The 24,459-nt window shown below is 35.1% G+C and overlaps 1 protein-coding gene and 2 non-coding genes across 3 annotated transcripts in view; 2 read left to right on the plus strand and 1 right to left on the minus strand.

Moving 5' to 3' along the window:
* The window catches only part of TEX11 (testis expressed 11), a 242,760-nt gene that overhangs the window by 21,611 nt on the left and 196,690 nt on the right, over window positions 1–24,459 (minus strand). The window contains exons 26-28 of the mRNA XM_015104932.4: window positions 13,683–13,832; window positions 12,004–12,112; window positions 10,930–11,050 (exon numbers count right to left, since the gene is read on the minus strand). Coding sequence (XP_014960418.1) covers window positions 10,930–11,050; window positions 12,004–12,112; window positions 13,683–13,832 — 380 coding nt within the window. The remainder of the gene's footprint in view (window positions 1–10,929; window positions 11,051–12,003; window positions 12,113–13,682; window positions 13,833–24,459) is intronic.
* On the plus strand, window positions 12,515–12,594 carry LOC114111828 (small nucleolar RNA U2-19). The gene has a single exon (XR_003587567.1). It is a non-coding gene; the product is annotated as a small nucleolar RNA U2-19 (small nucleolar RNA).
* Window positions 12,725–12,794, plus strand: LOC114111827 (small nucleolar RNA U2-30). Its single transcript, XR_003587566.1, has one exon. It is a non-coding gene; the product is annotated as a small nucleolar RNA U2-30 (small nucleolar RNA).

The raw sequence follows: 24,459 nt of genomic DNA on the forward strand, positions 1-24,459 counted from the left end.
ATATTCTTTGCACCCAAAGATGGAGAAGCTCTATACAGTCAACAAAAACAAGACCAGGGGCTGATAGTGGCTCAGATCATGAACTCCTGATTGCCAAATTCAGACTTAAATTGAAGAAAGTAGGGAAAACCGCTAGACCATTCAGGTATGACCTAAATCGAATCCCTTATGATTATACAGTGGAAGTGAGAAATAGATTTAAGGGCCTAGATCTGATAGAGTGCCTGATGAACTATGGAATGAGGTTCCTGACATTGTACAGGAGACAGGGATCAAGACCATCCCCATGGAAAAGAAATGCAAAAAACCAAAATGGCTGTCTGGGGAGGCCTTACAAATAGCTGTGAAAAGAAGAGCAAAGGAGAAAAGGAGAGATATAAGCATCTGAATGCAGAGTTCCAAATAGCAGCAAGAAGACATAAGAAAGCCTTCTTCAGCAATCAGCGCAAAGAAATAGAGGAAAAGAACAGAATGGGAAAGACTAGAGATCTCTTCAAGAAAATCAGAGATACCAAGGGAACATTTCATGCAAAGATGGGCTCGATAAAGGACAGAAATGGTATGGACGTAACAGAAGCAGAAGATATTAAGAAGAGGTGGCAAGAATACACAGAACTGTACAAAAAAGATCTTCATGAACCGGATAATCACGGTGGTGTGATCACTCATCTAGAGCCAGACATCCTGGAATGTGAAGTCAAGTGGGCCTTAGGAAGCAACACTATGAACAAAGCTAGTGGAGGTGATAGAATTCTAGTTGAGCTATTTCAAATCCTAAAAGATGATGCTGTGAAAGTGCTGCACTCAATATGCCAGCAAATTTGGAAAACTCAGCAGTGGCCACAGGACTGCAAAAGGTCTTTTTTCATTCCAATTCCAAAGAAAGCCAATGCCAAAGAATGCTCAAACTACTGCACAGTTGCACTCATCTCACATGCTACCGAAGTAATACTCAAAATTCTCCAAGCCAGGCTTCAGCAATACGTGAACCGTGAACTCCTTGATGTTCAAGCTGGTTTTAGAAAAGGAAGAGGAACGAGAGATCAAATTGCCAACATCCGCAGGATCATGGAAAAAGCAAGAGAGTTCCAGAAAAACATCTATTTCTGCTTTATTGATTATGCCAAAGCCTTTGACTGTGTGGATCACAATAAACTGCAGAAGGTTCTGAGAGAGATGGGAATACCAGACCACCTGACCTGCCTCTTGAGAAACCTATATGCAGGTGGGGAAGCAACAGTTAGAACTGGACATGGAACAACAGACTGGTTCCAAAAAGGAAAAGGAGTACGTCAAGGTTGTATATTGTCACCCTGCTTATTTAACTTATATGCAGAGTACATCATGAGCAACGGTGGGCTGGAAGAAGCACAAGCTGGAATCAAGATTGCTGGGAGAAATATCAATCACCTCAGATATGCAGATGACACCACCCTTATGGCAGAAAGTGAAGAGGAACTAAAAAGCCTCTTGATGAAAGTGAAAGAGGATAGTGAAAACGTTGGCTTAACGTTCAACATTCAGAAAATAAGATCATGGCATCTGGTCCCATCACTTCATGGGAAACAGATGGGGAAACAGTGGAAACAGTGACAGACTTTATTTTTGGGGGCTCCAAAATCACTGTAGATGGTGACTGCAGCCATGAAATTAAAAGACGCTTACTCCTTGGAAGAAAAGTTATGACCAACCTAGATAGCATATTCAAAAGCAGAGACATTACTTTGCTGACTAAGGTCCGTCTAGTCAAGGCTATGGTTTTTCCTGTGGTCATGCATGGATGTGAGAGTTGGACTGTGAAGAAGGCTGAGCGCCGAAGAATTGATGCATTTGAACTGTGGTGTTGGAGAAGACTCTTGACAGTCCCTTGGACTGCAAGGAGATCCAACCAGTCCATTCTGAAGGAGATCAGCCCTGGGATTTCTTTGGAAGGAATGATGCTAAAGCTGAAACTCTAGTACTTTGGCCACCTCATACGAAGAACTGACTCACTGGAAAACACTCTGATGCTGGGAGGGATTGGGGGCAGGAGGAGAAGGGGACGACAGAGGATGAGATGGTTGGATGGCATCACCAGCTCGATGGACGCGAGTCTGAGTGAACTCTGGGAGTTGGTGATGGACAGGGAGGTCTGGCGTGCTGCGATTCATGGGGGTGCAAAGAGTCTGACACGACTGACACGACTGAACTGAACTGAACTGAATCTTGTCATTTTAAAATGTAAATTATGGGAGTAGGCCTGGTCTTTACAAGGATTATACAACAATAATGTATCCTGCCTGAGGACAGTCTCTGGATTAAACCTTCTGGCTAATTCTGTTATCTTAAAATGTAAATTATGGGAGTAGGTCTGGTGAGGTCTTTACCACCTTGAGACATTCTTTGGATTCATTGGAGAGTATATAACTCCACTGCTAACACTAAGCAAGTGGGTACTCTTTCTACCCCCTTCTGATGTCTATGTCAGAAGCTTTCTCTATCTCCGTTATACTTTAATAAAACTTTATTACACAAAACCTCTGAGCGATCAAGCCTCGTCTCTGGCCCCAGATTGAAATCTCCTCTGGAGGCCAAGAATCCCGGCGTCTTTGGGTGGTTCAACAACTTTTCAAATCTACCTGCAATGCAGGAGACTCGGGTTTGATTCCTGGGTTGGGAAGATCCCCTGAAGAAGGAAATGGCAATCCACTCCAGCATTCTTGCCTGGAAAATCCCATGGACAGAGGAGCTTGGCAGGTTACAGTCCATGGTGTCACAAGAGTCAGACATGACTTAGCGACTAATCCACCAAACCACCATAGACAATTAATTTACAACAAAGGAGCAAAGAATGGAGAAAGGACAGTCTTTTCAAGAAGTGGCATTGAGAATGCTGGACAGGCACATGCAACAGAGTGAAACTATGACACCACCCTTACGGCAGAAAGTGAAGAGGAGCTAAAGAGCCTCTTGATGAAAGTGAAAGAGAAAAGTGAAAAGGTTGGCTTAAAGCTCAACATTCAGAAAACAAAGATCATGGCATCTGGTCCCATCAGTTCATGGGAAGTAGATGGGGAAACAGTGGAAACAGTGTCAAACTTTATTTTTGGGGGCTCCAAAATCACTGCAGATGGTGACTGCAGCCATGAAATTAAAAGACACTTACTCCTTGGAAGAAAAGTTATGACCAACCTAGACAGCATATTCAAAAGCAGAGACATTACTTTGCCAACAAAGGTCCATCTAGTTAAGGCTATGGTTTTTCCAGTGGTCATGTATGGATGTGAGAGTTGGACTGTGAAGAAATCTGAGCACTGAAGAATCAATGCTTTTGAACTGTGGTGTTGGAGAAGACTCTGGAGAGTCCCTTGGACTGCAAGGACATCCAACCAGTCCATCCTAAAGGAGACCAGTCCTGGGTGTTCACTGGAAGGACTGATGCTAAAGCTGAAACTCCAGTACTTTGGCCACCTCATGTAAAGAGTTGACTCATTGGAAAAGACACTGATGCTGGGAGGGATTGGGGGCAGGAGGAGAAGGGGACGACTGGATGAGATGGCTGGATGGCATCACCGACTCGACGGACATGAATTTGAGTGAACTCCGGGAGTTGGTGATGGACAGGGAGGCCTGGCGTGCTGCGATTCATGGGGTTGCGAAGAGTCGGACACGACTGAGTGACTGAACTGAACTGAACTGAACTGAGACACTATCTTACACCATACACAAAAATGAACTCAAAATGGATTAAAGGCTTGAATGTAAGACCTGAAACCATAAACGTCTTAGAAGAAAGCATAGGCATTAAACTCACTACTATCGGTCTTAGTGATGTTTTTGTGGATCAGTCTCCAAAGACAAGGAAAACAAAACACAAACAAATGGGACTACATCAACCTAAAAAGCTTCTTTACAGTAAAGGAAATCATCATCAAAACACAAAAGCAACCTACTGAATTGGGGAAGATATTTATAAATCATATACCTGATAAAGGGTTAATATCCAAAATATATAAACAACTCATACAACTCAAAAAAAAAAAAAAAACAAAGTTGATTTAAAAATGAGCAGAGGAAACAAAACAAAACACAAAAATGGGCAGAGGACCTGAGTAGACGTTTTTCTAAAGGATACGTACAGATGCCCAATAGGTACATGAAATGATGCTCAACATCATTATTAGAGAAGTGAAAGTCAAAATCACAATGAGATATTACCTCATATCTATTAAAATGGCTATTATCAAAAAGACAACAAGTGTTAGAGAGCACATAGAGAAAAAACAATCTTTGTGCACTGTTGGCTGGAATGTGCAGTTATTATGGAAAACAGTATGGAGATTATTTTAAAACTTTAGGTTTATCATGTTATCCAACTATTCCACTTTGGGAATTTATCCCAAGAATATGAAACAATAATTAAAAATGATATTAATATATGTGCCCCATGTTCACTGCAGCATTTATTATTTTTTATGGCTGAGTAGCATTCCACATGTAGACACAATGTAATGCTATTCAGCCATAAAAAACAATACATCTTCCATTCGTGATAACATGCATTGAGAATATTATGTTAAATGAGTCTTAAGAAAAAAATATGCTATGATTTCACTCATATGTAGAATCTAAAAAATAAAAACAAAACAAATTCATAGATATAGAGACTATACTGGTGGTTACCAGAGGGGAAGAGCACTGGGAACTGGGCAAAAGGAGTCAAGGGAGCCAACTGTATGGTGATAAATGGTAACTATGCTTTTTGGGGTAGACACTTTGTAGTGTATGCCAATGTTGAATTATAATGTATACCTGAAACTTTTAATAAAAAAGGGAACATTCAAAAAGAGAGATTGGCAAAGTAGATGAAAGAAACATGTTTTTTATATATTGTCTACAAAAAATTTACTTCAAATAGGAAGGTTGAAAGTTAAAGGATGGAAATGGGTATATTATGTAAACATTAATCAAAGGATAGATAGAGTTGCAATATTAATATTAGTTATTGTAGATTTCAGAGCAAAGAAAATTACTAATGATATAGAGGGACATTATACAATGATAAAAGGTGAAATCCACAAAGATGACATGGCAATCATAAATGTGTATGCATCCAATAACAGAGTCACAAAATACGTGAAGCAAAAACCAGTAAGCGTGAGAAGAGCTAGGCAACTTCACACTTACAGTCGAATATTTCAACATGTTTACTCAACAAATAATAGAACAATTAGCCAGAAAATAAGGAAATATATACAAGAACTTGGTGACACCATTAACCAGAGAGATCTAATCAACATTTATAGAATACTCTTCCCAGCAACAGCAGAATACACATTCTTTTCAAGTGCCCATGGAACATTTGGTAAGTTAGATCATAACCAGGGCCATAAAAAAAATCTCAAAAATTTTAAATAACTGAAATTATATAAGTTGTATTCTCTGACCACAGTGGAACAAAGCTAGAATTTAATAACAGAAAGATAATAGGAAAATCCAAAGTAATCTATGGATTAAAGAGGAAGTCTCAAGGGAAATAAAAAAAAGAATACACTGAGGTAAATGAAAATGAAAATACAATATAGCAAAATTTGTGGGCTACAGCTAAAGTAGTACAGTGAGGGAAATTTACAGCACTAAATGCATACATTAGAAAAGAAGGAAAATCACAAATTAATTTACGTTCTCATCTCAAGAAGCTAGAAAAGAAGAGCAAACTAAATGCAAAGCAAGTAAAGGAAATAAATAATAAAGATAAGAGCATAAATTAATGAGACTGAAAACACAAAGTCAGTAGAGAAAATCATTGGAGGAGACAGTTCTTTAAAAAGGTAAATAGAATTTACTAACTCTAGGCAAGAATGACAGAGAAAAAAGGAAGATTTAAATTATAAACATCAGAAACAAAACAGTAGATACCAATACAGACACTGCATGCATCAAAATAATAATAAAGGAATAATAATGCAAAGAAGTCTATACACCTAAATTTGACAACTTAGAAGAAACAGGTCACTTCAATGAAAATATAAATTACCACACATCACCCAATATAAAATAGATAATGTGAACAGCTTTATAATTATTAAGGAAATGGAATTTGTAGTTTTAAAAATCTTGGAAAGAATCTCTAGCTAAACTGCAGAATTCTACCAAACATTTAGAAAAGACTGACATAGATTCTACACAATCTTTTCCAAAAATATTAAATTTTATGAATCTAGTATTATTCTGATATCAAAACCAAAGACTGTACAGGTAAAAAATACTACCAAACAATATCCCTCATGAATATAGGAAAAAACCTTAACAATATGCTGGCAAACAGAATTTAGCAATATATAAAAAGAATTTACACTATGACCACGTGGAGTTTATTCCAACAATGCAAGGCTGGTTTAATATTTGAAATCAGTCAATATAACCCCTCATATTAACAGTTTAAAGAAGAAAAATCACATGCTCATATCATTTGGTACATGAAAAGCATGTGACAAAATTCTATACTCATTCATGAAACTCAGAAAAAAAGGAACAAGGGAGAACTTTCTTAACTTGATCAAGAGCCTCTACAAAAATCCTATGGCTAACATTATACTTAATGGTGAAACACTGAGTGTTTTCTCTCTAAGATAGTGAACAAGGCAAGAATATCCACTTTCATCACTCTTACTAACATGGTGCTGAAAGTTCTAGTCTGTACGGTAAGGCAAGAAAGGGAAAGAGAAGGCATATTGATCGGAAAGTAAGAAATAAAACTATCCTTATCTGAAGACTAGATGGTTGTTTACACAGAAAATCCTAAGGAATCTTCAAGTCAATTGTATTTCTTCATACTAGAAATTAACACATGGACACCATTTACAATCACTCAAAAAAAACCTACAACCCCCACAACACTTACATGTAAATCTAACAACACATATATGGGATTTGTATGTTGAAAATTATATAATGCTGATGAAAGAAATAAAGAATCTAAATAAATGAAGAGACATATCCTGTTCATAGGTTGGAAGATTCAATATAATAAAGGCATCAACTCTTTAAAAACTGACATGTAATTTAAAATAGCTCCCCCTCCAAATTCATGTCCTTCCTGGTACCTCATCATATGACCATATTTGGAAATAGGGTCACTACAGATATAATTAAGTTGAGATCATACTGAAGTAGAGTGACCCCTTAATCCAGTAACGGATGTGCACTTATGAGAAAAACAGAAAGACAGACAGATGGGGAGAATGCCATGTGGTGACAGAGACTGGAGTGATAAATCTATAAGCCAAGGAATGCCAAGGTTTGACAGCAACCACCAAAGACAGGAAGCGGCAAAGAAGGATCCTCCCCATAGAGCCTATGGAGAGAGTACACCCTGCTGACACCTTGACTTTCAGATTTCTAGCCTCCAGAACTCTGAGAGAATAAATTTCTCCTACTATAAGTTACCCAGTTTGTGGCAATTTGTTATAGCAGTCCTAGGAATCAAATACAGTTTAATGCAATTCCTATCAAAATCCCAGGAGGAATTTTTGCAGATTTAGAGATTACTCTAAAATGAATATATAAAGGCAATGGAACTAGACAGCTTATAACAGTTATGCAATAGAACAATAAAGTTGGGGCAATCATTCTACTTGCTTTTAAGACATAGTAATCAGGACTGTATGGTACTGACAGAAGGATTAACACATAGGGAAAATGAAGAACCCAGTAACAGACTCACATAAATATATCCAACTGATTTTTGTCAAAAGTACAAAAACAATTTAATGGAGCAAAGACAGCCTTGTCAACAAATGGTGCTAGGACAACTGGATATCATAGGCGAAAATGAACCTCAACCTAAATCTCACAACTCATACAAAAATTAACTTGAAATGTATTATGAACTTAAATGTAAAATATAAAACTTTAAAAAAGAGGAGAAAATCTTTAGGATATAAGATTAGGTACAAAGTATACTAAATACCAACTTGAACTGAAATTCCTAGCAAAAGCAGATAAATAAGACGAGTTCTGGTAGAAAGAGTTCTAAAATTGAGGTCAGACAGTTCTAATTCTTTCGTTCACTAGTCATACAAACTTAGGCAAATTGGTAACTTGACATTTTTGAATCTTTCAAATTGGTAACTTGACATTTTTGAATCTTAAAAATTCTCTCATTTGTAAATCAAGGATAATACGTATTGCCTGCTTCATAGAATTATTGGGGGTGGGGTGGTCAAATGAAATAATGGATGTAAGAATGCATTGTAAAATGTAAAGCATGATACTGTGGGCCTGAGGTTTTATGTTTGTGCAACAGCCATTTTGCCACTGTATGGACATACTTGATAAAGGTTATCTGCTTAATAAATAATGAATGAGTGACTGGTCCTCAGAAAAGTCAAACAAGGGCAAATTTTTTCCCCAGCTTTTAAAACAAAAGGAGTGCACACCACATTCAATCAAACAGTAAAAACCAACATATACTATATAAGGAGATGAAGGGTTATTAAATATCTGCATAAAAAGGTAACTATTCCATCATGCTTCAGAGAATTAACAATTATGGATGGGAGACTGGTCAAAAAAGTGCAAAAATATTAATCTAACAGGCAATTCAAAAGTCAGAGAGATGGAACAGTAATACATTGGACAGAATAAAAGTAGCAAAAACAAAATGCTCAGAGCAGTTCTGGCCTTATATAGAGACTATGGAAACTGATCAATTTGAATTTATAGTACAATTTAATTTTAGTTTGTATTTGTTACTATGGCAGACACATCTGAAGGTCCAGATGAGGCTCATGGCTTAGAAATTAAATTATTTCTTCTTCCAAAAGGAAGTTAAGATGAGGGAAAAAAAGATATATGTATCTCCAAAATGTTCAATGCTGAAGTTTTTTTTAAACTTAAATTCACACTGGCCGTAATTACACAGTTCCAGAATTCTGGGTTTCTGTAAGACGATGCTAGTTTGTACCAGGTTGTCACCCTGCTATATTATTCCACCATCTGTTATGGTTTGCAGACATTTGTATATGAAGAAGCAGTTGGGCAAGTCAGGATCCTTGTATATTAACATGGGCTCAAATAATGACTTTTTGTGTGACTTTAAGCAGGCCATTTAACCTTCTTAATATTTTATAGCTCCCTTACAATACCAATACTACCTTACATGTATATGAGCTGCTAAAGTTCACAACACATATTATTATTTCAGTTGATCCTTAGAACCTCAGTGTAGGAGTAAGAGAAAGTTATTATTTCCATTTTACATAAGAAAACTAAAGTTAAACAGCAGAAGAGGAATAACCTTGTGCAAAAACAAATAAGAAACCATATAGACCCTTACCTCATACACCATCAACAAAAATTAACTCAAAATGAATCATAGACCAACATGTACGAAATAAAGAGTATAAAAGCTACAAGAAAAAAATAGAAGAAAATCTTTGTAATTTTGGAATAGGCAAAGACTTCTTATCATGACTAAAAACATGACCCATAAAAGAAAAGATGACAAATTGGGCTTCATCAAAATTCAGAACATTTGCTTTTTAAATAATGCCACTAAAAAATGAAAAGACAAGCCAGAGACTGGGAGATAATACTTACAAATAGTATATTTGATAAAGGATTTATATCTAGAATACATAAAGAACTCTTAAAACTCACTGAGAATCCAATTTTAAAAATGGGAAAATAATTGAATAGGTATCTTTCCAAAGAACAAATGGTCAATAAGCATGTGAAAAAAAGATCAACAGTGTTAGCTACCAAGGCAGTTCAAATAAAAACCACAATGTGCTACTATTACATACCCAGTAGGATGGCTATAATAAAAGAATATGGACAATAAAAGAGCTGATAAGGATGTGAAGAAATTGGAACTCTCATACACTGCTGGTAGGAACATAAAATTGATCAACAACTTTGGGAAACAGATTGCAGTTCCTCAAAAGTTAAATATAGAGCATTACCATATAACCTATTAATTCACATACTCTAGAGAATTGAAAACCCTTGAAAACAAAGACTTATCCACAAATGTTTATAGTAGCATTATTTATTATAGCCATAAAGTAAAAACAAAGTATTTACCAACTAGTGAACAAAATGTGGCATACTGATTCATTCAACAGAATAGTATTCTATTTACTCAGCAATAAAAAGGCCATTCTTTTACATTACTGATACATGCTACAGCATGGGTGAACCTCAAAAACAGTAAGCTAAATTGAAAGGAGCCAGACACAAGAGGTCACAAGTATGATTTCATTTATATGAAGTATCTAGAAAGAGAAAATATATAAAAAGTAGATCAGTGGTTCCCTGGACCTGAAAATGGAAGTAGCGATTAACTGCAAACAGGCAATGGGAAACTTCTGTGGGTAATGGAAATACTCTAAAACTGGAGTATGGCAACAGTTGTGTAACTATAAATTTGCTAAAAATCACAGAGTTATACACAATGAGTGAATTTTATGGTATGTAAACTACATCTTAATAAAGCTAATTTGAAAATTACTGAATTAAACCTGCACTGAAGAGAAAATCAGCAGAGGAGGGACTAAAATACAGGTCGTCTTCAGTGTTCCTTCCACTCTATTACCTGTCTCAGAAGTGGCAGGAATAACAATAAACTTTTCCAAAGAGTTAGAATGATCACAAGGAAATAACAATTCTACCAGATTTGAAAATACAAAATAATTAAAAATGCCAGATGGTACACTTTGACCTATTCCATAGTACACTTGGACTTGTATTAGAAATTTTCTACTTTTAACTATTAATATTTACATTTCACAAACCCAGGGAAATTTTATAGTATGTAACCACATTTTAAAATGAATTTATTCACTATAAAACTCATATCAAAAAGCATTATTCTATGTAATTTCTAATACACAAGACAACTCAGTTCTTTAAAATTAGCTTAAAGTTTAATATTGTTTGACTTACAGTTTGGCTAATAAAGATCAGAGCATCTTCAAAATTGCCCCAAATTTCTTCCATGGGACAGAGTTCTGTATTCGGCACCCCATCTGGCACTAAGAGGTTAACCAAGCTGTGCATACATTTGCTGAAAATCAAAAAGAGAAAACTCATCCCATAAGGAAAGAAATCATTGACTTCATGGCTCAGACAAGTAAAATCTGGACCTCATCCCAGACTAAGAGCTTCAAAACACGTCTGTTCTTCCTTCAATTTTATCTGGCCTCCAAGCTCAACGACAGATTTTTGAAGATATAAAAGGGGCTGACCAATCCTTCATTTTATTATGCCTATGGCTGTCTTTCACTTTTTTTTAGTTTCCTGAACTAAGGAGTTGTGTCTGTTTACTATATTTTATGAGCTGGTTTAATCTACATGCACTTTAAAGCATCTCATTACATTCTCAAATGGGGAAAGGGAATTGGATTTAAACTGGGAATAATTCCAGGAGAACTGTCTCTCATGTCTCAGAAAAGGAAGACTGTTACGAAGTTTTCCAGAGAAAAATCACACAATATCGATTTTCCCCCCATGTCTAGGAATAGAGAACATAAAATCTCCAATAAATATTATTTTATATTATGTACAGCACTTATTGGTCCTTAAAGAAAGGTGCTTAGAAAAAATAATGAGGCAAACGTGCCAAAATGTTAGTATCTGTTAAATTTGAGCAGTGGATACATTGGTGCTTGTTATATTAATCTTTGTACTTTTCCGTACAATCGGCATATTTAGTACTAAAAGAAAGGTATCAACACTTAATCAATAATTTTATTATATATAAAGACTCACAAAAAGTAGTAATTTTCTCCTCCTTTTTCTCCTTTGGGACAATCAGATTCCTTCACCCTGCCTTGGTCTGTAGCAAAACTCTAAATATGGAGCTGTTCTGAGAGCTGAGGACTTTTTAGTCCAAGAGTTACAAGAGTACCCCAATCATCTTTTGCACCAGTTGAGTATGACTGATAACAAATGGGACACTAATTTTAGCACTTTTGGCTATCAAAAGCTAGGATTCTGTGTTGAATTATATTTACCAACCTGTATCCCAAAACATCAATTGATTCCTTCCTTTTGTGGAAAAACAAAGCCTTTTTCAAGGCCTTCAGAGCAATAGAAGGATAGCATGCAGGCATTTCCATTGCTAATGCTGTAAGAAGGGAAGCAAAAAGATTGTGAACATCATAATCTCATCCACTGAGTTTTCATCCTAGGTTACAACTTGTTTTCTCTAATGAAACTGACTGGAAACAGATACAAAAACAAACACAAAACTCCAAAAATGAATTCTGTGGTGGCTTTCAGAGAGTTTCTACTTTCTGGGCAGAGTAACATGGTAGGATCACTAGGTTATATATATATACATATTTCCCCCTCTCCCCAGTAAACATCAACAGAGAACCTACTGTTTCTGTGACTCAGCACATAGTCATATAGGTGAAGTAATAATCTTATGAACCAAAATGAAGGAGGGGCACATGAAAGCAGATCAGTAAAAAGGTACTAATCAAAAACACATTTATATTCTCCATGATCTGTTTTTACTGAAGTGGATCAATAATGAACGTAGTCAAATCTGAACATCAGAAAACCTCTTAGTTTACCAGATGCATGATCTTTATAGTTCCAAAAAGCAAAAGAATAATGTTTTTAAAACAATAAGGTGTGCATGTGTAAAGGTGACAGTGGATAACTGAGAACTTACTGGTGGGTGAATGAGAGTGGACTGAGGGTATGTATATATGAAATGCTTATCAGTTCTGAGCAATGATGAAAAGGTTTTACTATAGACCTTTATAACTATGAAAATTTCTACACTTGATCTGAGCTCAGAATTAATGAAAAAAAATCCCAGATTTTTACTACAATATACTGTTTCTATCTAATATTAAAAACGGGAAACCCTTGGCATAAGAGTACATATCAAAGATAAAACTCTCAAAACTTCTAGATGCATTCAACAGGCCTCTAGAATTGGAGTTCCATTATACAAGGAGCAGTGGTCACCATCACATGGCTATAAGGTATACACCACCAGCACCATGCTCCTAGAAATTCTGTCTTGGCAAGACAAGGAAAGCTAAATGTGACTCTTGTACATTTGGGGCTATCTAATACCTTTATTGCCATATACAGGTTCCTGAGGAGGGTGAAAGATATAAAGGGAAGATAATTAGGCCATGTCTTGCAGTATATCCCCACAGAGGCTGAGTCCCCAAATACCACTTATAGCCCAATGAAAAATTTGAGGTTGGCAATTATGTTAAAAGTATCACCAATATTTCTCTGTATACTTTAATAAATAACTAAGATTGTATCACCTCTGATTAGTGAAGCAGCTGATTATCTATTTCTAGCTAGCTGAGCAAACTTTCTTTGAGCTACTATCCCTATTGTGTAGTTACATTATTTGATTCTACACAAAATAAATATAAGTACCTATTATGAGCAATGCACATTGCTAGGGTTTATAAGTACAACAAATGTTAAGTAATTATTACTCATGATTCTAAGGAGCCTATAATTTCATATAAAGAATAAGATAAACACAAATGATTGTAATACAGAATAGTTCAAGAATGCTATTAGAGAAGGAAAACAAAGTTCTATGGGGATACAATGCTTCCCACCTGGATGAAAGAGAGAATAGAGAGAAGAAAGAAAAATGTAGTATGATTTAAATGGGTACCAGCCTTCCAAAAAGAAAATTTAGCTCTTACCTGCAATTGTTTCAAATGCTTTACTTTCTAAGTGAGGTAGTTCCCACACTGGTTCTAGGAAGTGGTCCAGTAATGGGTCACTCAGTTTGGCTCTCACTTCAAATTCATACAGCAGAAGCAATGTCTCGCATGGATCTCTTGAGAAGTCCCCTAAGAAAGAGGCAAAAATGCAGCATTCTCTGTGATTACATTTCATTATTCTCTATTCTAATCTCTCTTCTGGGGGAGATTTTCCTATTGAGGAAAATTAATTCTACTTACAATTTGAGGTTATCTCAGCTCCTTTAGATACATCTTTTACATTTTTAAATCTATAAATGTACCAATACTTTCACACCCTGAAATGCATTCACTGAAGTTGTCTACATTTCCTGAAATTATTGCCATGATACTTCTAAATAGCCTGGAAAACTCCTGCTGCTATCTAATTCAAATATAATGTTTGTCTGCCGTACTATAATGACTGAGTTAACCAGAAGATCCAGTGCAATATAAAACAACTGTAGTTTTATTTTAAACTAAGTAAGGGAAAGTTTCCAAACTGTTTCACTTAGTAATATTTATTTTTTGGTTATCACCATGGGCACAATCTATATCAGGTGGCATATATCATACTATGTGAGTTGGTTTCCAATCACCCTTATTAGACTGAACATTTTCAAAAGTTTTGAGGTATAGCATATATACAATAAACAAGTGTATTAATCTTAAACGTGTGAATTTTAAATCTTAAAATAGTGAATTTTTATGTCTGTTAAAACCCATATAACCACTACCCAAATCATGATAAAGAACACTTCCAACACTCGTGCTCCTTTCCAGTTAATACCACCTTTGCAGAGTTAACAACACCTTTGCAGAGTTAACAACTATTTTGACTTCTATCACTACTGATTGTTATTTTTATTATTGAACATCAGTGACAGCATGTAGAACTATAACCATCTTTTGAATATTGACCTGTATCCTGTGACTTGCTTAATTCATTTACTAGTTCCTGTAACTCTTTTGGTAGAGTCTTTGGATTTTCTATATAGAGAATTATGTGTCCTCTGCAAATACAGATAGTTTTATTTGATCTTTTTCACTCTATGCATCTTTTCCCACTCTTTTGCTTGCCTTACTGCATTGGTTAGAACCACCAGGATGATGATGACCAGGAGTAGTGAGACTAGATATTCTTGATTTGTTTACATCCTTAAAGGGAAAGTATTCAATCTTTCATCATTAAAATGATATTAGCTGTAGGTTTTATTTTTTATTTATTTATTTTTTTGGTTTTGGTTTTATTTTTTATGGATCGCTTTTATCAGGTTAAGGAACTTCCCTACTATTCCTGTTTAGTTGAGAGTTTCTATAGTAAATGGATATTGAATCTTGTCACTTAATCTCTTGATATGGTGAATTAACTGAGTTTATAATGTTGAAACCAGGACAAATCTCACTTGGTTAAAATCTGTTAAACTATGAATTCAATGGGTATAGGACAATTCAAGTTATCTGTTTCTTCTTGTGGGAGTTTTGGTAGTTTGACTTTCAAAGGAATTTGTCAGTCTCATCTAACCCTTCAAATTAATGGGCATAAATTGGTTCAGAATATCCCCTTGTTATCTTTTTGTAATGTCTGTAGGATCTGCAGTGATGTCTACACTATCATTCTTGGCATTGTTAATTTGTGTCTTGATCTGCCTGGCTAGAGGTTTCTCATTGCACTGACAAACCGCAACAACAAAACAGCGTTTTCATCAATTTTATCAATTGTTTCCTGTTTTAAATCTTATTGGCGTCTGCTTATATTATTCCTTTCATTCTGCTTAATATGGTTCAATTTGATCATTTTTCCTGGTTTTTTAAGGTGAAGGCTTAGATTAAGATCTTTTTCTAATTGAGGCATTTAATTCTACAAACTCTTATCTAAACACTACTTTAGCTGTACCTCCAAATTTTTATATGCTGTGCTTTCATTTACTTCCTTTCAAACTATTTCTAACTTCCTAACTATTTCTAACTTCCCCTTTCTCTTTGATCCATTTGATTATTTAAAAGTACATTAAAAAAAAACCCCTGAAGTATAAGAAACAGAATCACAGACTTAGAGAATAAACTTATGATTGCCAGGGGGAAGGATGGAGGGAAAGGATAGGGGGTTTGTAATGGCCAGGTACACACTGTTATATATTATATGAGTGAAGTAAGAAAGACAAATATCATATAGTAATGTATACACATGGAATCTAGAAAGATGGTACTGATGAACCAATCTGCAAGGCAGCAATGAAGACACAGACACAGACAGACAGAACAGATTTGTGGATATGGGGGAGGGGTGGGGAAATGGAATGAATTGAGAGAGTAGCATTGAAAATATGTATTATCATATGTAAAATTAGATAGCCACTGGAAATTTACTGTAAGATGCAGGGAGCTCAAATCAGGTGCTCTGTAATAACCTAGAGGGGTGGGATGGAGACTTAAGTGGGAGGGGACATATGGATACCTATGGCTGATTCATATTGATGTATGGCAGAAAGCAATACAATACTGTAAAGCAATTATCCTCCAATTAAAATTAAATACTTTTTTTGAAAAGAAAAAACTGAAAAAATAAAATGGATAACCAACAAGGACCTACTCTATAGCACAGGGAACTCTGCTCAATGTTACATAGAAGCCTGGATAGAAGAGAGTTTGGGGGAGAATGGAAATATATATATGCATGGCTGAGTCCCTTTGCTACCCACCTGAAACTATCACAACACTGTTAATTGGCTATTTTCCAATACAAAATAAAGAGTTTAATAAAAAAGATAAAATTGAAGCATAGTTGATTTACAATATTGTCAGTTTTAGGTGTACAGCATAGTGATTCAATATTTTTACAGGCTACATTCAATTTTAAGTTATTACAAAACGATGGCTATATTTCACTGTGTTATACAACATATCCTTGCTGCTTGTCTGTTTTATATATAATAGTTTGTAGATGTTAATCCCATACTCCTGTATTGCCCCCTCACCCTTCACTTTCCCCATGGGTAACCATTAGTTTGTTCTCTGTATCTGTGAATCCGTTTCTGTTGTTATGCACATTGGTTTGTTTACTTTTTTTAGATTCCACATATAAGGGATAACATAAGAGTGTTTGTCTTCTTCCTGACTTATTTCACTAGTATAATATTCTCTAGGTCCATCCACGTTACAAATGCAGATTTCATTCTTTTTAATGGCTGAATAATATTCCATTGTGGGCTCAGTGGTGAAGAATCCAACTGCCAGTGCAGGAGATGTAGGTTTGATCCCTGGTTTGGGAAGATCCCCTGAAGAGGGAAATGGCAACCCACTCCAGTATTCTTGTCTGGGAAATCCCATGGACAGAGAAGCCTGGCAGGCTATAGTCCATGGGATCACAAAAGAATCAGACATCACTTAGTAACTAAACAACAGCAACATTCCATTGTGTGTACACACACACACACACACACACACACATTTATGCACACCACATCTTCTTTATCCATTCATCTGTTGACAGGTTGCTTCCCTATCTTGGTTATTATAAATAATCCTGCTATGAACATTGGGGTACATGTATCATTTTGAATTTTTTTTTTTCAGACACATACAAAGGAAGGAATTACATGATCATATGGTAGTTCTATTTTTAGTTTTTTGAGGAACTTCAATTTACATTCCCACCAACAGTGTACAAGGGTTCCCTTTTCTCCAAATCTTCACCAATGTTTGTTATTTGTGGTCTTTTTGAGGCTAGCCATTCTGACAGGTATCAGATGGTATATCTCACTGTGGTCTTGATTTGCATTTCTCCAATGATTAGTGATATTAAGCATCTTTTCATGTGCCTGTTAGACATCTGTATGTCTTTGGAAAAATGTCTGTTTAGGACTTCTGCCCATTTTTAATTGAGCTGTTTTTTTTTAAATATACCGAGTGTATGAGCTGTGTATATATTTTGGATATTAACATCTTATTGATCATATCCTTTGCAAGTATTTTCTCCCATTCCATAGCTTGTCTCTTTGTTTTTTCAGTGGTTTCCTTTGCAGTGCAAAAGTTTTTATGTTTAATTACACCCCATTTGTTTTTGCCTTTATCTTTTGCCTTAGGAGACAGTCTTGAAAAATATTGCTATAATTTATGTCACAGAGTGTTCTGCCTATGTTCTCTTCTAGGAGTTTTATGGTTTTAGGTCTTACATTTAGGTCTTTAATCCATTTTTAGTTTATTTTTGTATTTGGTGTACAGAATGTTCTAATCTCATTGTTTTACATGTGGCTGTACAGTTTTCCCAGCATCACTTATTGAAGAGACTATCTTTTCTCCATTGTATGTTCTTAACTCCTCTGTCATAGATTAATTGACCAGAGGTGTATGGGTTAATTTCTGGGTTCTCTATTCTGTTCCATTGATCTGTGTGTCTGTTATTTTGGCAGTGCCATATTGTTTAGATTATTGTAGCTTTGAGCATAGTCTGAAGTCAGGGAGCATGATACCCCCAGTTTTGTCCTTTTTTCCTCAAGATTGCTTTGGCAGTTCAGGGTCTCTTGTGGTTCCATATAAATATTAGGATTATTTATTCAAGTTCTGTAAAAAATGTCATGAGTATTTTGATAAGAATTGCCTCAAATCTGTAGATCACTTTGAGTGTATGGACATTTGAACAATATTAATTATCCCAATCCAAGAACAGGAAAAAAATCTTTCCATTTCTTTGTATAATTTTAAAATTGCTTCATCAATGTTTTATAGTTTTCAGAGTAACCTGCTGCTACTAAGCTACTGCTAAGTTGCTTCAGTCATGTCTGACTCTGTGCGACCCCACAGACGGCAGCCCACCAGGCTCCGCCATCCCTGGGATTCTCCAAGCAAGAACACTGGAGTGGGTTGCCATTTCCTTCTCCAATGCATCAAAGTGAAAAGTGAAAGTGAAGTAACTGAGTTGTGTCCAACTCTCAGCGACCGCGTGGACTGCAGCCTACCAGGCTCCTCCATCCATGGGATTTTCCAGGAAGAGTAACCTAGGTATTTTATTCTTTTCATGCGATTTTATTCAGGATTGTTTTCTTGCTTTATCTTTCTGATAGCTCATTATTAGTGTATAGAAAAGTAACAGATTTCCATATATTAGTTTTATATCCTGCAACTTTACTAAAGTCATTTATCAGTCCTAATAGTTTTTTGGTGAAGAATTTAGGGTTTCTTCTATACAGAATAATGTCATCTGGAAATAGTGAGTTTTACTTCTTCTCTTCCAATCTGGATGCTTTTTTTTTCTTTTTCTTGTCTGACTGCAGTGGCTAAAACTTCCAATGCTACATTAAACAGAAGTAGTGAGAAAGGGCATCCTTGTCTTGTACCTGGTCTTACAAAAAAGACTTTCATTATTTCTTTGTTGAGTATGAGTGAATTTATCATAAATGGCCTTAATTATGTTGATACATGTTCCCTTTATATCATAATACCATAATAAAGAGCCTGCGTATCACAATGAAAGATCCTGCATGCCATAATGAATATCCTGTGTTCTGCAACTAATATTGGAGGCAGTCAAATAAATAAATATTAAAAAATAAAGTGTCTTATATTAATATAGGCATTCCAGTTTTCTTTTGATTAATGTTTGTACAGTATTTGCACAGAAGTATGTTGTTTCATTTCCAAATATATTTTTGGAAATGAAAATATAAACCATACATATATTTTATATTTTAGATTTATCATTTAATTCCATTATGGTAAGAGAAAATACTTTTTATATTTTAATATTTTTAACCCTTTTCTGGTTTGTTTTATGGTTTAGAATGTGGTCTATGTTCAATGATCCACATGCATCTGAAAATAAATGTGTATTCTGGTGTAGAGCATTCTATGTCAATTAGATCAAGTTGACTGATAGTGTTACTTATGTCTTCTACACCCTTGTTGAGTATCTATTGACTTAATCTACTGAGTATATTGGAGTCTCCAACCACAGGGTGGATTTATCTAGTCTTCCTTTCAGTTCTATCAGCTTTTGCTTATGAAGCAAAAAGTATTTTGGAGTTCTGTCATTAGGTAAATTACACATTTAGGATAGTTATGTTATCATGCTTAATTGATCACTTTTTCATTATATCCCTCCTTATCCCTAGTAATATTCCTTGTTTTAAAGTATCTTTTCTGGGGATCTCCCTGATGGTCCAGTGGTTAAGAATCTGCCTTCCAGTGCAGGGGATGCAGATTCAATCCCTGGTCAGGGAACTAAGATCCCACATGTAGTAGGGCAACTAAGTCCATGTGCCACAACTACTGAGCCAGTGTGCGGCTAGAGATGCCTGGATGCCATAAGGAAGAGCCTGTGTATCACAATGGAAGATTCTGCATGCCATAATGAAGATCCTGTGTTCTGCAACTAATACCAAAGGCAGTCAAACAAATAAATATTAAAAAATAGTGTCTTATATGATATTAATATAGGCATTCCAGTTTTCATTTTTTTTCCAGTTTTCTTTTGATTAATGTTTGCATAGTATATCATTTTCAGTTCCTTTTATTTTAACTTATCTATATATTCATATTTAAGTGAGTTTCTTATAGACATGCAGTTGGATGTTGATTTTTTAGCCAATCTTACATTCTTTTTTTCTTTTCTTGATCTTTTAATTGGTGTGATCAAACTACAATCTGTGGACTGGCCATTTGTTTGGCAATAAAGTTTTATGGGAATAGAGTCATGTCCATTTGTTTAAATATTATCTATGTCTATTTTCCTTCCTGTAATGGCAGAGTTGAGTAACTGTGTCTGAGACCCTATGGCCTGCTAGCCTGAAATATTTATTAATATTATTGGCCCTTTAAGAAAAGTGCCTTGACCTCTGATTTATATCATTTATATATAACGCAATTATTGATATAGTTGGATATTCCTGAACTTCATTAAAATTAATTTTGTTGTTGTTGTGTTAGTTGTTCAGTTGTGTCTGACTCTTTGCAACCCCATGGACTATAGCATGCCAGGCTCCTCTGTCCATGGAATTCTCCAGGCAAGAATACTGGGGTGGGTTGCCATGCCCTGCGCCAGGGGATCTTACCAACCTAGGGATTGAGCCTACGTCTCCTACATTGCAGGTAGATTCTTTATCAACTGAGCCACCAGGGAAGCCCAAAATTAATTATATTTAGAACAGCTAGAAAATCAAGAAGAAAAATACTATAAACTTTAAGATATTTAGTTCACTTAAAATGTTAGACTGATATTACATTGAGTTAATAAATGGATAATAGATACCAAGATAACTTTTAAGTAAAACCAAATACTTTCATTACTAAGCATAGTTTTAAGTTTACATACTATTGCTTCTTATTTTTATATGCTATAGAGAGGTAGTATCTTTGGGTTATGTTAAAGAATGTGTTCATTTTTCCTCTTTAAAAGGGATGAAGGTAAGTCATGGAAAGTTGTGCTGTGTATTCATGAAATCTGCTAGTCTGCTACACTACTAGTGAGTGAGAGATGGGTCTCAATTACACCTCTCTAAGTTTTCTCTTTGAAATAAAAATTATTTTGGTTAAAAGTTACAATTAAAACAAGTGGTTGAGATTATATTATGAGCAATAGCATCAAATGGATATGTGCCTTTGTTTTTAAAGGAAAAAATAGTTTACTTCCAAATCAGTGGTTCTCAAACTTTCTGTTCTCAGGACCCCCATGTACTCTGAAAAAATTATCAAAGAGATTTTTCATATGCAGGTTATAACTATTGATAATTACCATTTTAGAAATTAAAACAAAATTTAAATATATTTCCCAATTGAATTAATTTGAGATGAAGTCACTGTGTGTTAATGTCAATTAAAAAGTAACTATTTTTCAAAGTGAATGAGAAGAGGGAGGTGGGAGGGATGTTCAAGTGGGAGGGGACATGGGTAAACCTATAGCTGATTCATGTTGATGTTTGGTAGAAACCAACATAATACTGTAAAGCAATTATCCTTCAATTAAAAATAAATAAAATTTAAAAAAATGAATGAGAAAATTGTTTCACAGTTTTGAAAAGCTCCTTAATGCCTGACTTAACAGAAATAAGCTAGATTCTTGTATTTTCCTCTGCATCCGATCTTATTACAGTATCACACATCATGTAGCCTCTGAAAAACTGTCTTAGTCTTTTCATAAAACTAGTTTTGACAGGCAGATCCCCTAAAAGGTTGTCAGTTTGTTCAAGAATATAAAAGAGCATAATGAAGGACAAATCTGGAAAGTAAATTTCATTTGCCCTAGTTTAAACCTGAGTCTAAAATAAAGCTCTGTAATGTATTAGAATGGAGCAAAGTTATCTTTTTTTGATGGGCTTGCTTCCTTAGTTTATTAAATGATGGTTTCACTTATAATATAAAAGTTTATTCTTTGCCTTGTATGTAATCTACCCAGATAGCAGATTTTGTGTTTTACTAGAATAATTTTTTGATCTTTATTATCTTTGTGATGTCTTTATTTTTGATCACTTAATGACAAAAAGATTAAGAAAAAAGTTTTCTCATTTATTGAAGAGCTAAAGTTTTTTAGAATTGTGTTATTTTCTATGCTTATTTGTAAATGTGTTACTGTCATTTTGCTTAGATGGGTAACCAAGTACTGTTTCTCAGGCACCCACAATTGTATTTTAATCAAGTGCCCAACTGCCTCTAACAACTCTTAATTTTGCCCTGAAAAGTCACATCCCAAATACAGAAAATATAAAACAATGTTTTCAGGATATCTTCTAAACCTAAAATTATCTTTGAAATTTCTAAAAGGGCCCCTGGAAAACCGCAAAAATTCATTCTTTCTCCTCATAAAGAGAGAAAATATAAGAAATAATTAGGTTTGTTTGATGGGTTACTATTGCTAAGAGTTGCATGAGAAGACTTTCAAAATCAGAAGAGATGCTTAGCCTTCTCTATGTTAAATTTTTATAGGTAAAATATTAATATAAAAATTTCAGAAATTTTACTCTTTATAGGCAGTTCCTGGAGATTTTTGACTGTCTTCTCTGTTCCTAGTGTACCTAGTTTACCTTCAGATAAACATAAATCATACATTTTATGAATAATTTTCAAAAATGGATAGAATATGTAGATAGGGGATGAACAAGGAAATAGAGGATGCCAACAACACTATAAACCAATTAGAAATAACAGACGTTATATATAATACTCCACCCAACAACAGCAGAAAATCTTTACGCTCAAGTGCTAATGGAATATTCTCCAGTAGAGATCACATATCTGGCTACAAAATAAGTCTCAATAAATTTAATAAGACTAAAATCACATAGAGTATATTCTCTAACCATAATGGAGAAGCTAGAAATCCATAACAGAAAGAAAACTGGAAAAGTCACAAGTATGTGGAAATTAAACAACAAGCATTGGACCAAAGGGGAAAAAACCAAAAGATAACTTAGAAAAATACCTAGAGGCGGTTGGTAACAAAAACAAAACATAATGAAATTTATGGGATGTAGTAAAAGCAGTACTGAAAGGAAAGCTTGTAACTATAAATATCCATAAAGGAAGAAAAATTTTTAAGCAATACCACAACTTTAAATCATGAGGAACTAGAAAAAAGAGCAAAACAAATTCAAAGTTACTAGAGAAGCGAAGTAATAAAGAGCAAAGAAAAATGAATTGGAGGATAGAAAAATAGAGAAAATCAATGAAACCAACAATTTGAAGAGATTTTCAAAACTGAAAAAAATTTAGCTACACTGACAATAAGAGAAGATTCATTATTAGAATCAGATCCTAGTAATTCAAAGAGAGGCTTCAAAAGAGGGGACATTATAACTGACCTTACAGAAATAAAAAGGATTACAAGAGATTACTATGAACTATTGTATGCCAACAAATTAGATTTACTAGATGAAACAACAAATTCTTTTCTTTGATTTTCCCTTAGTTTTAATCTAATGTCCTTTTTCTCTTTTAAAAATTTATTTTTAGTTGGAGGATAACTACTTTACAATTTACAATGTTGTGTTGGTTTCTGCCATACAACAACATGAATCAGCCAAAAGTATACCTATATTCCCTCCCTCTTGAAACTTCTTTCCACCCCTCGACCCATCCCACCCTTCTAGGTTGTCACAGAGCACCAGGCTAAGCTCCCTGTGTTATACAACAACTTTCCACTAGCTATCTTTTTTATATATAGTAATGTATATGTTTCAATGATACTCTCTCAATTCGTCCAAAGCGCTATTTTCTCAACTGTGTCCACAAGTCTGATCTCTATGTTGGCATCTCTATCCCTGCCTTGCAAATAGGTTCATCACTACCATTTTTCTAAATTTCATGTACATGCATTAATGTATGATATTTTTCTCTGACTTACCTTGTATAACAGGCACTAGGTTCATCCACCTCACCAGAACTGACTCAAATTCGTTCCTTTTTATGGCTGAATAATATAAAGAAGGGTGAGTGCTGAATAATTGATGCTTTTGAACTGTGGTGTTGGAGAAGACTCTTGACAGAGTCCCTTGGAGACTCCAACCAGTCCATCCTAAAGGAGATTAGTCCTGGGTGTTCACTGGAGGGACTGATGTTGAAGCTGAAACTCCAATACTTTGGCTACCTGATGAGAAGAGCTGACTCATTTGAAAAGACCTGATGCTGGGAAAGATTGAGGGCAGGAGGAGAAGGGGACGACAGAGGATAAGATGGTTGGATGACATCACTGAATCGATGGACATGCGTTTGGGTGGACTCCGGGAGTTGGTGATGGACAGGGAGGCCT

Source organism: Ovis aries, chromosome X, assembly GCF_016772045.2.
Source record: "Ovis aries strain OAR_USU_Benz2616 breed Rambouillet chromosome X, ARS-UI_Ramb_v3.0, whole genome shotgun sequence".
Classification (NCBI taxonomy): domain Eukaryota; kingdom Metazoa; phylum Chordata; class Mammalia; order Artiodactyla; family Bovidae; genus Ovis; species Ovis aries.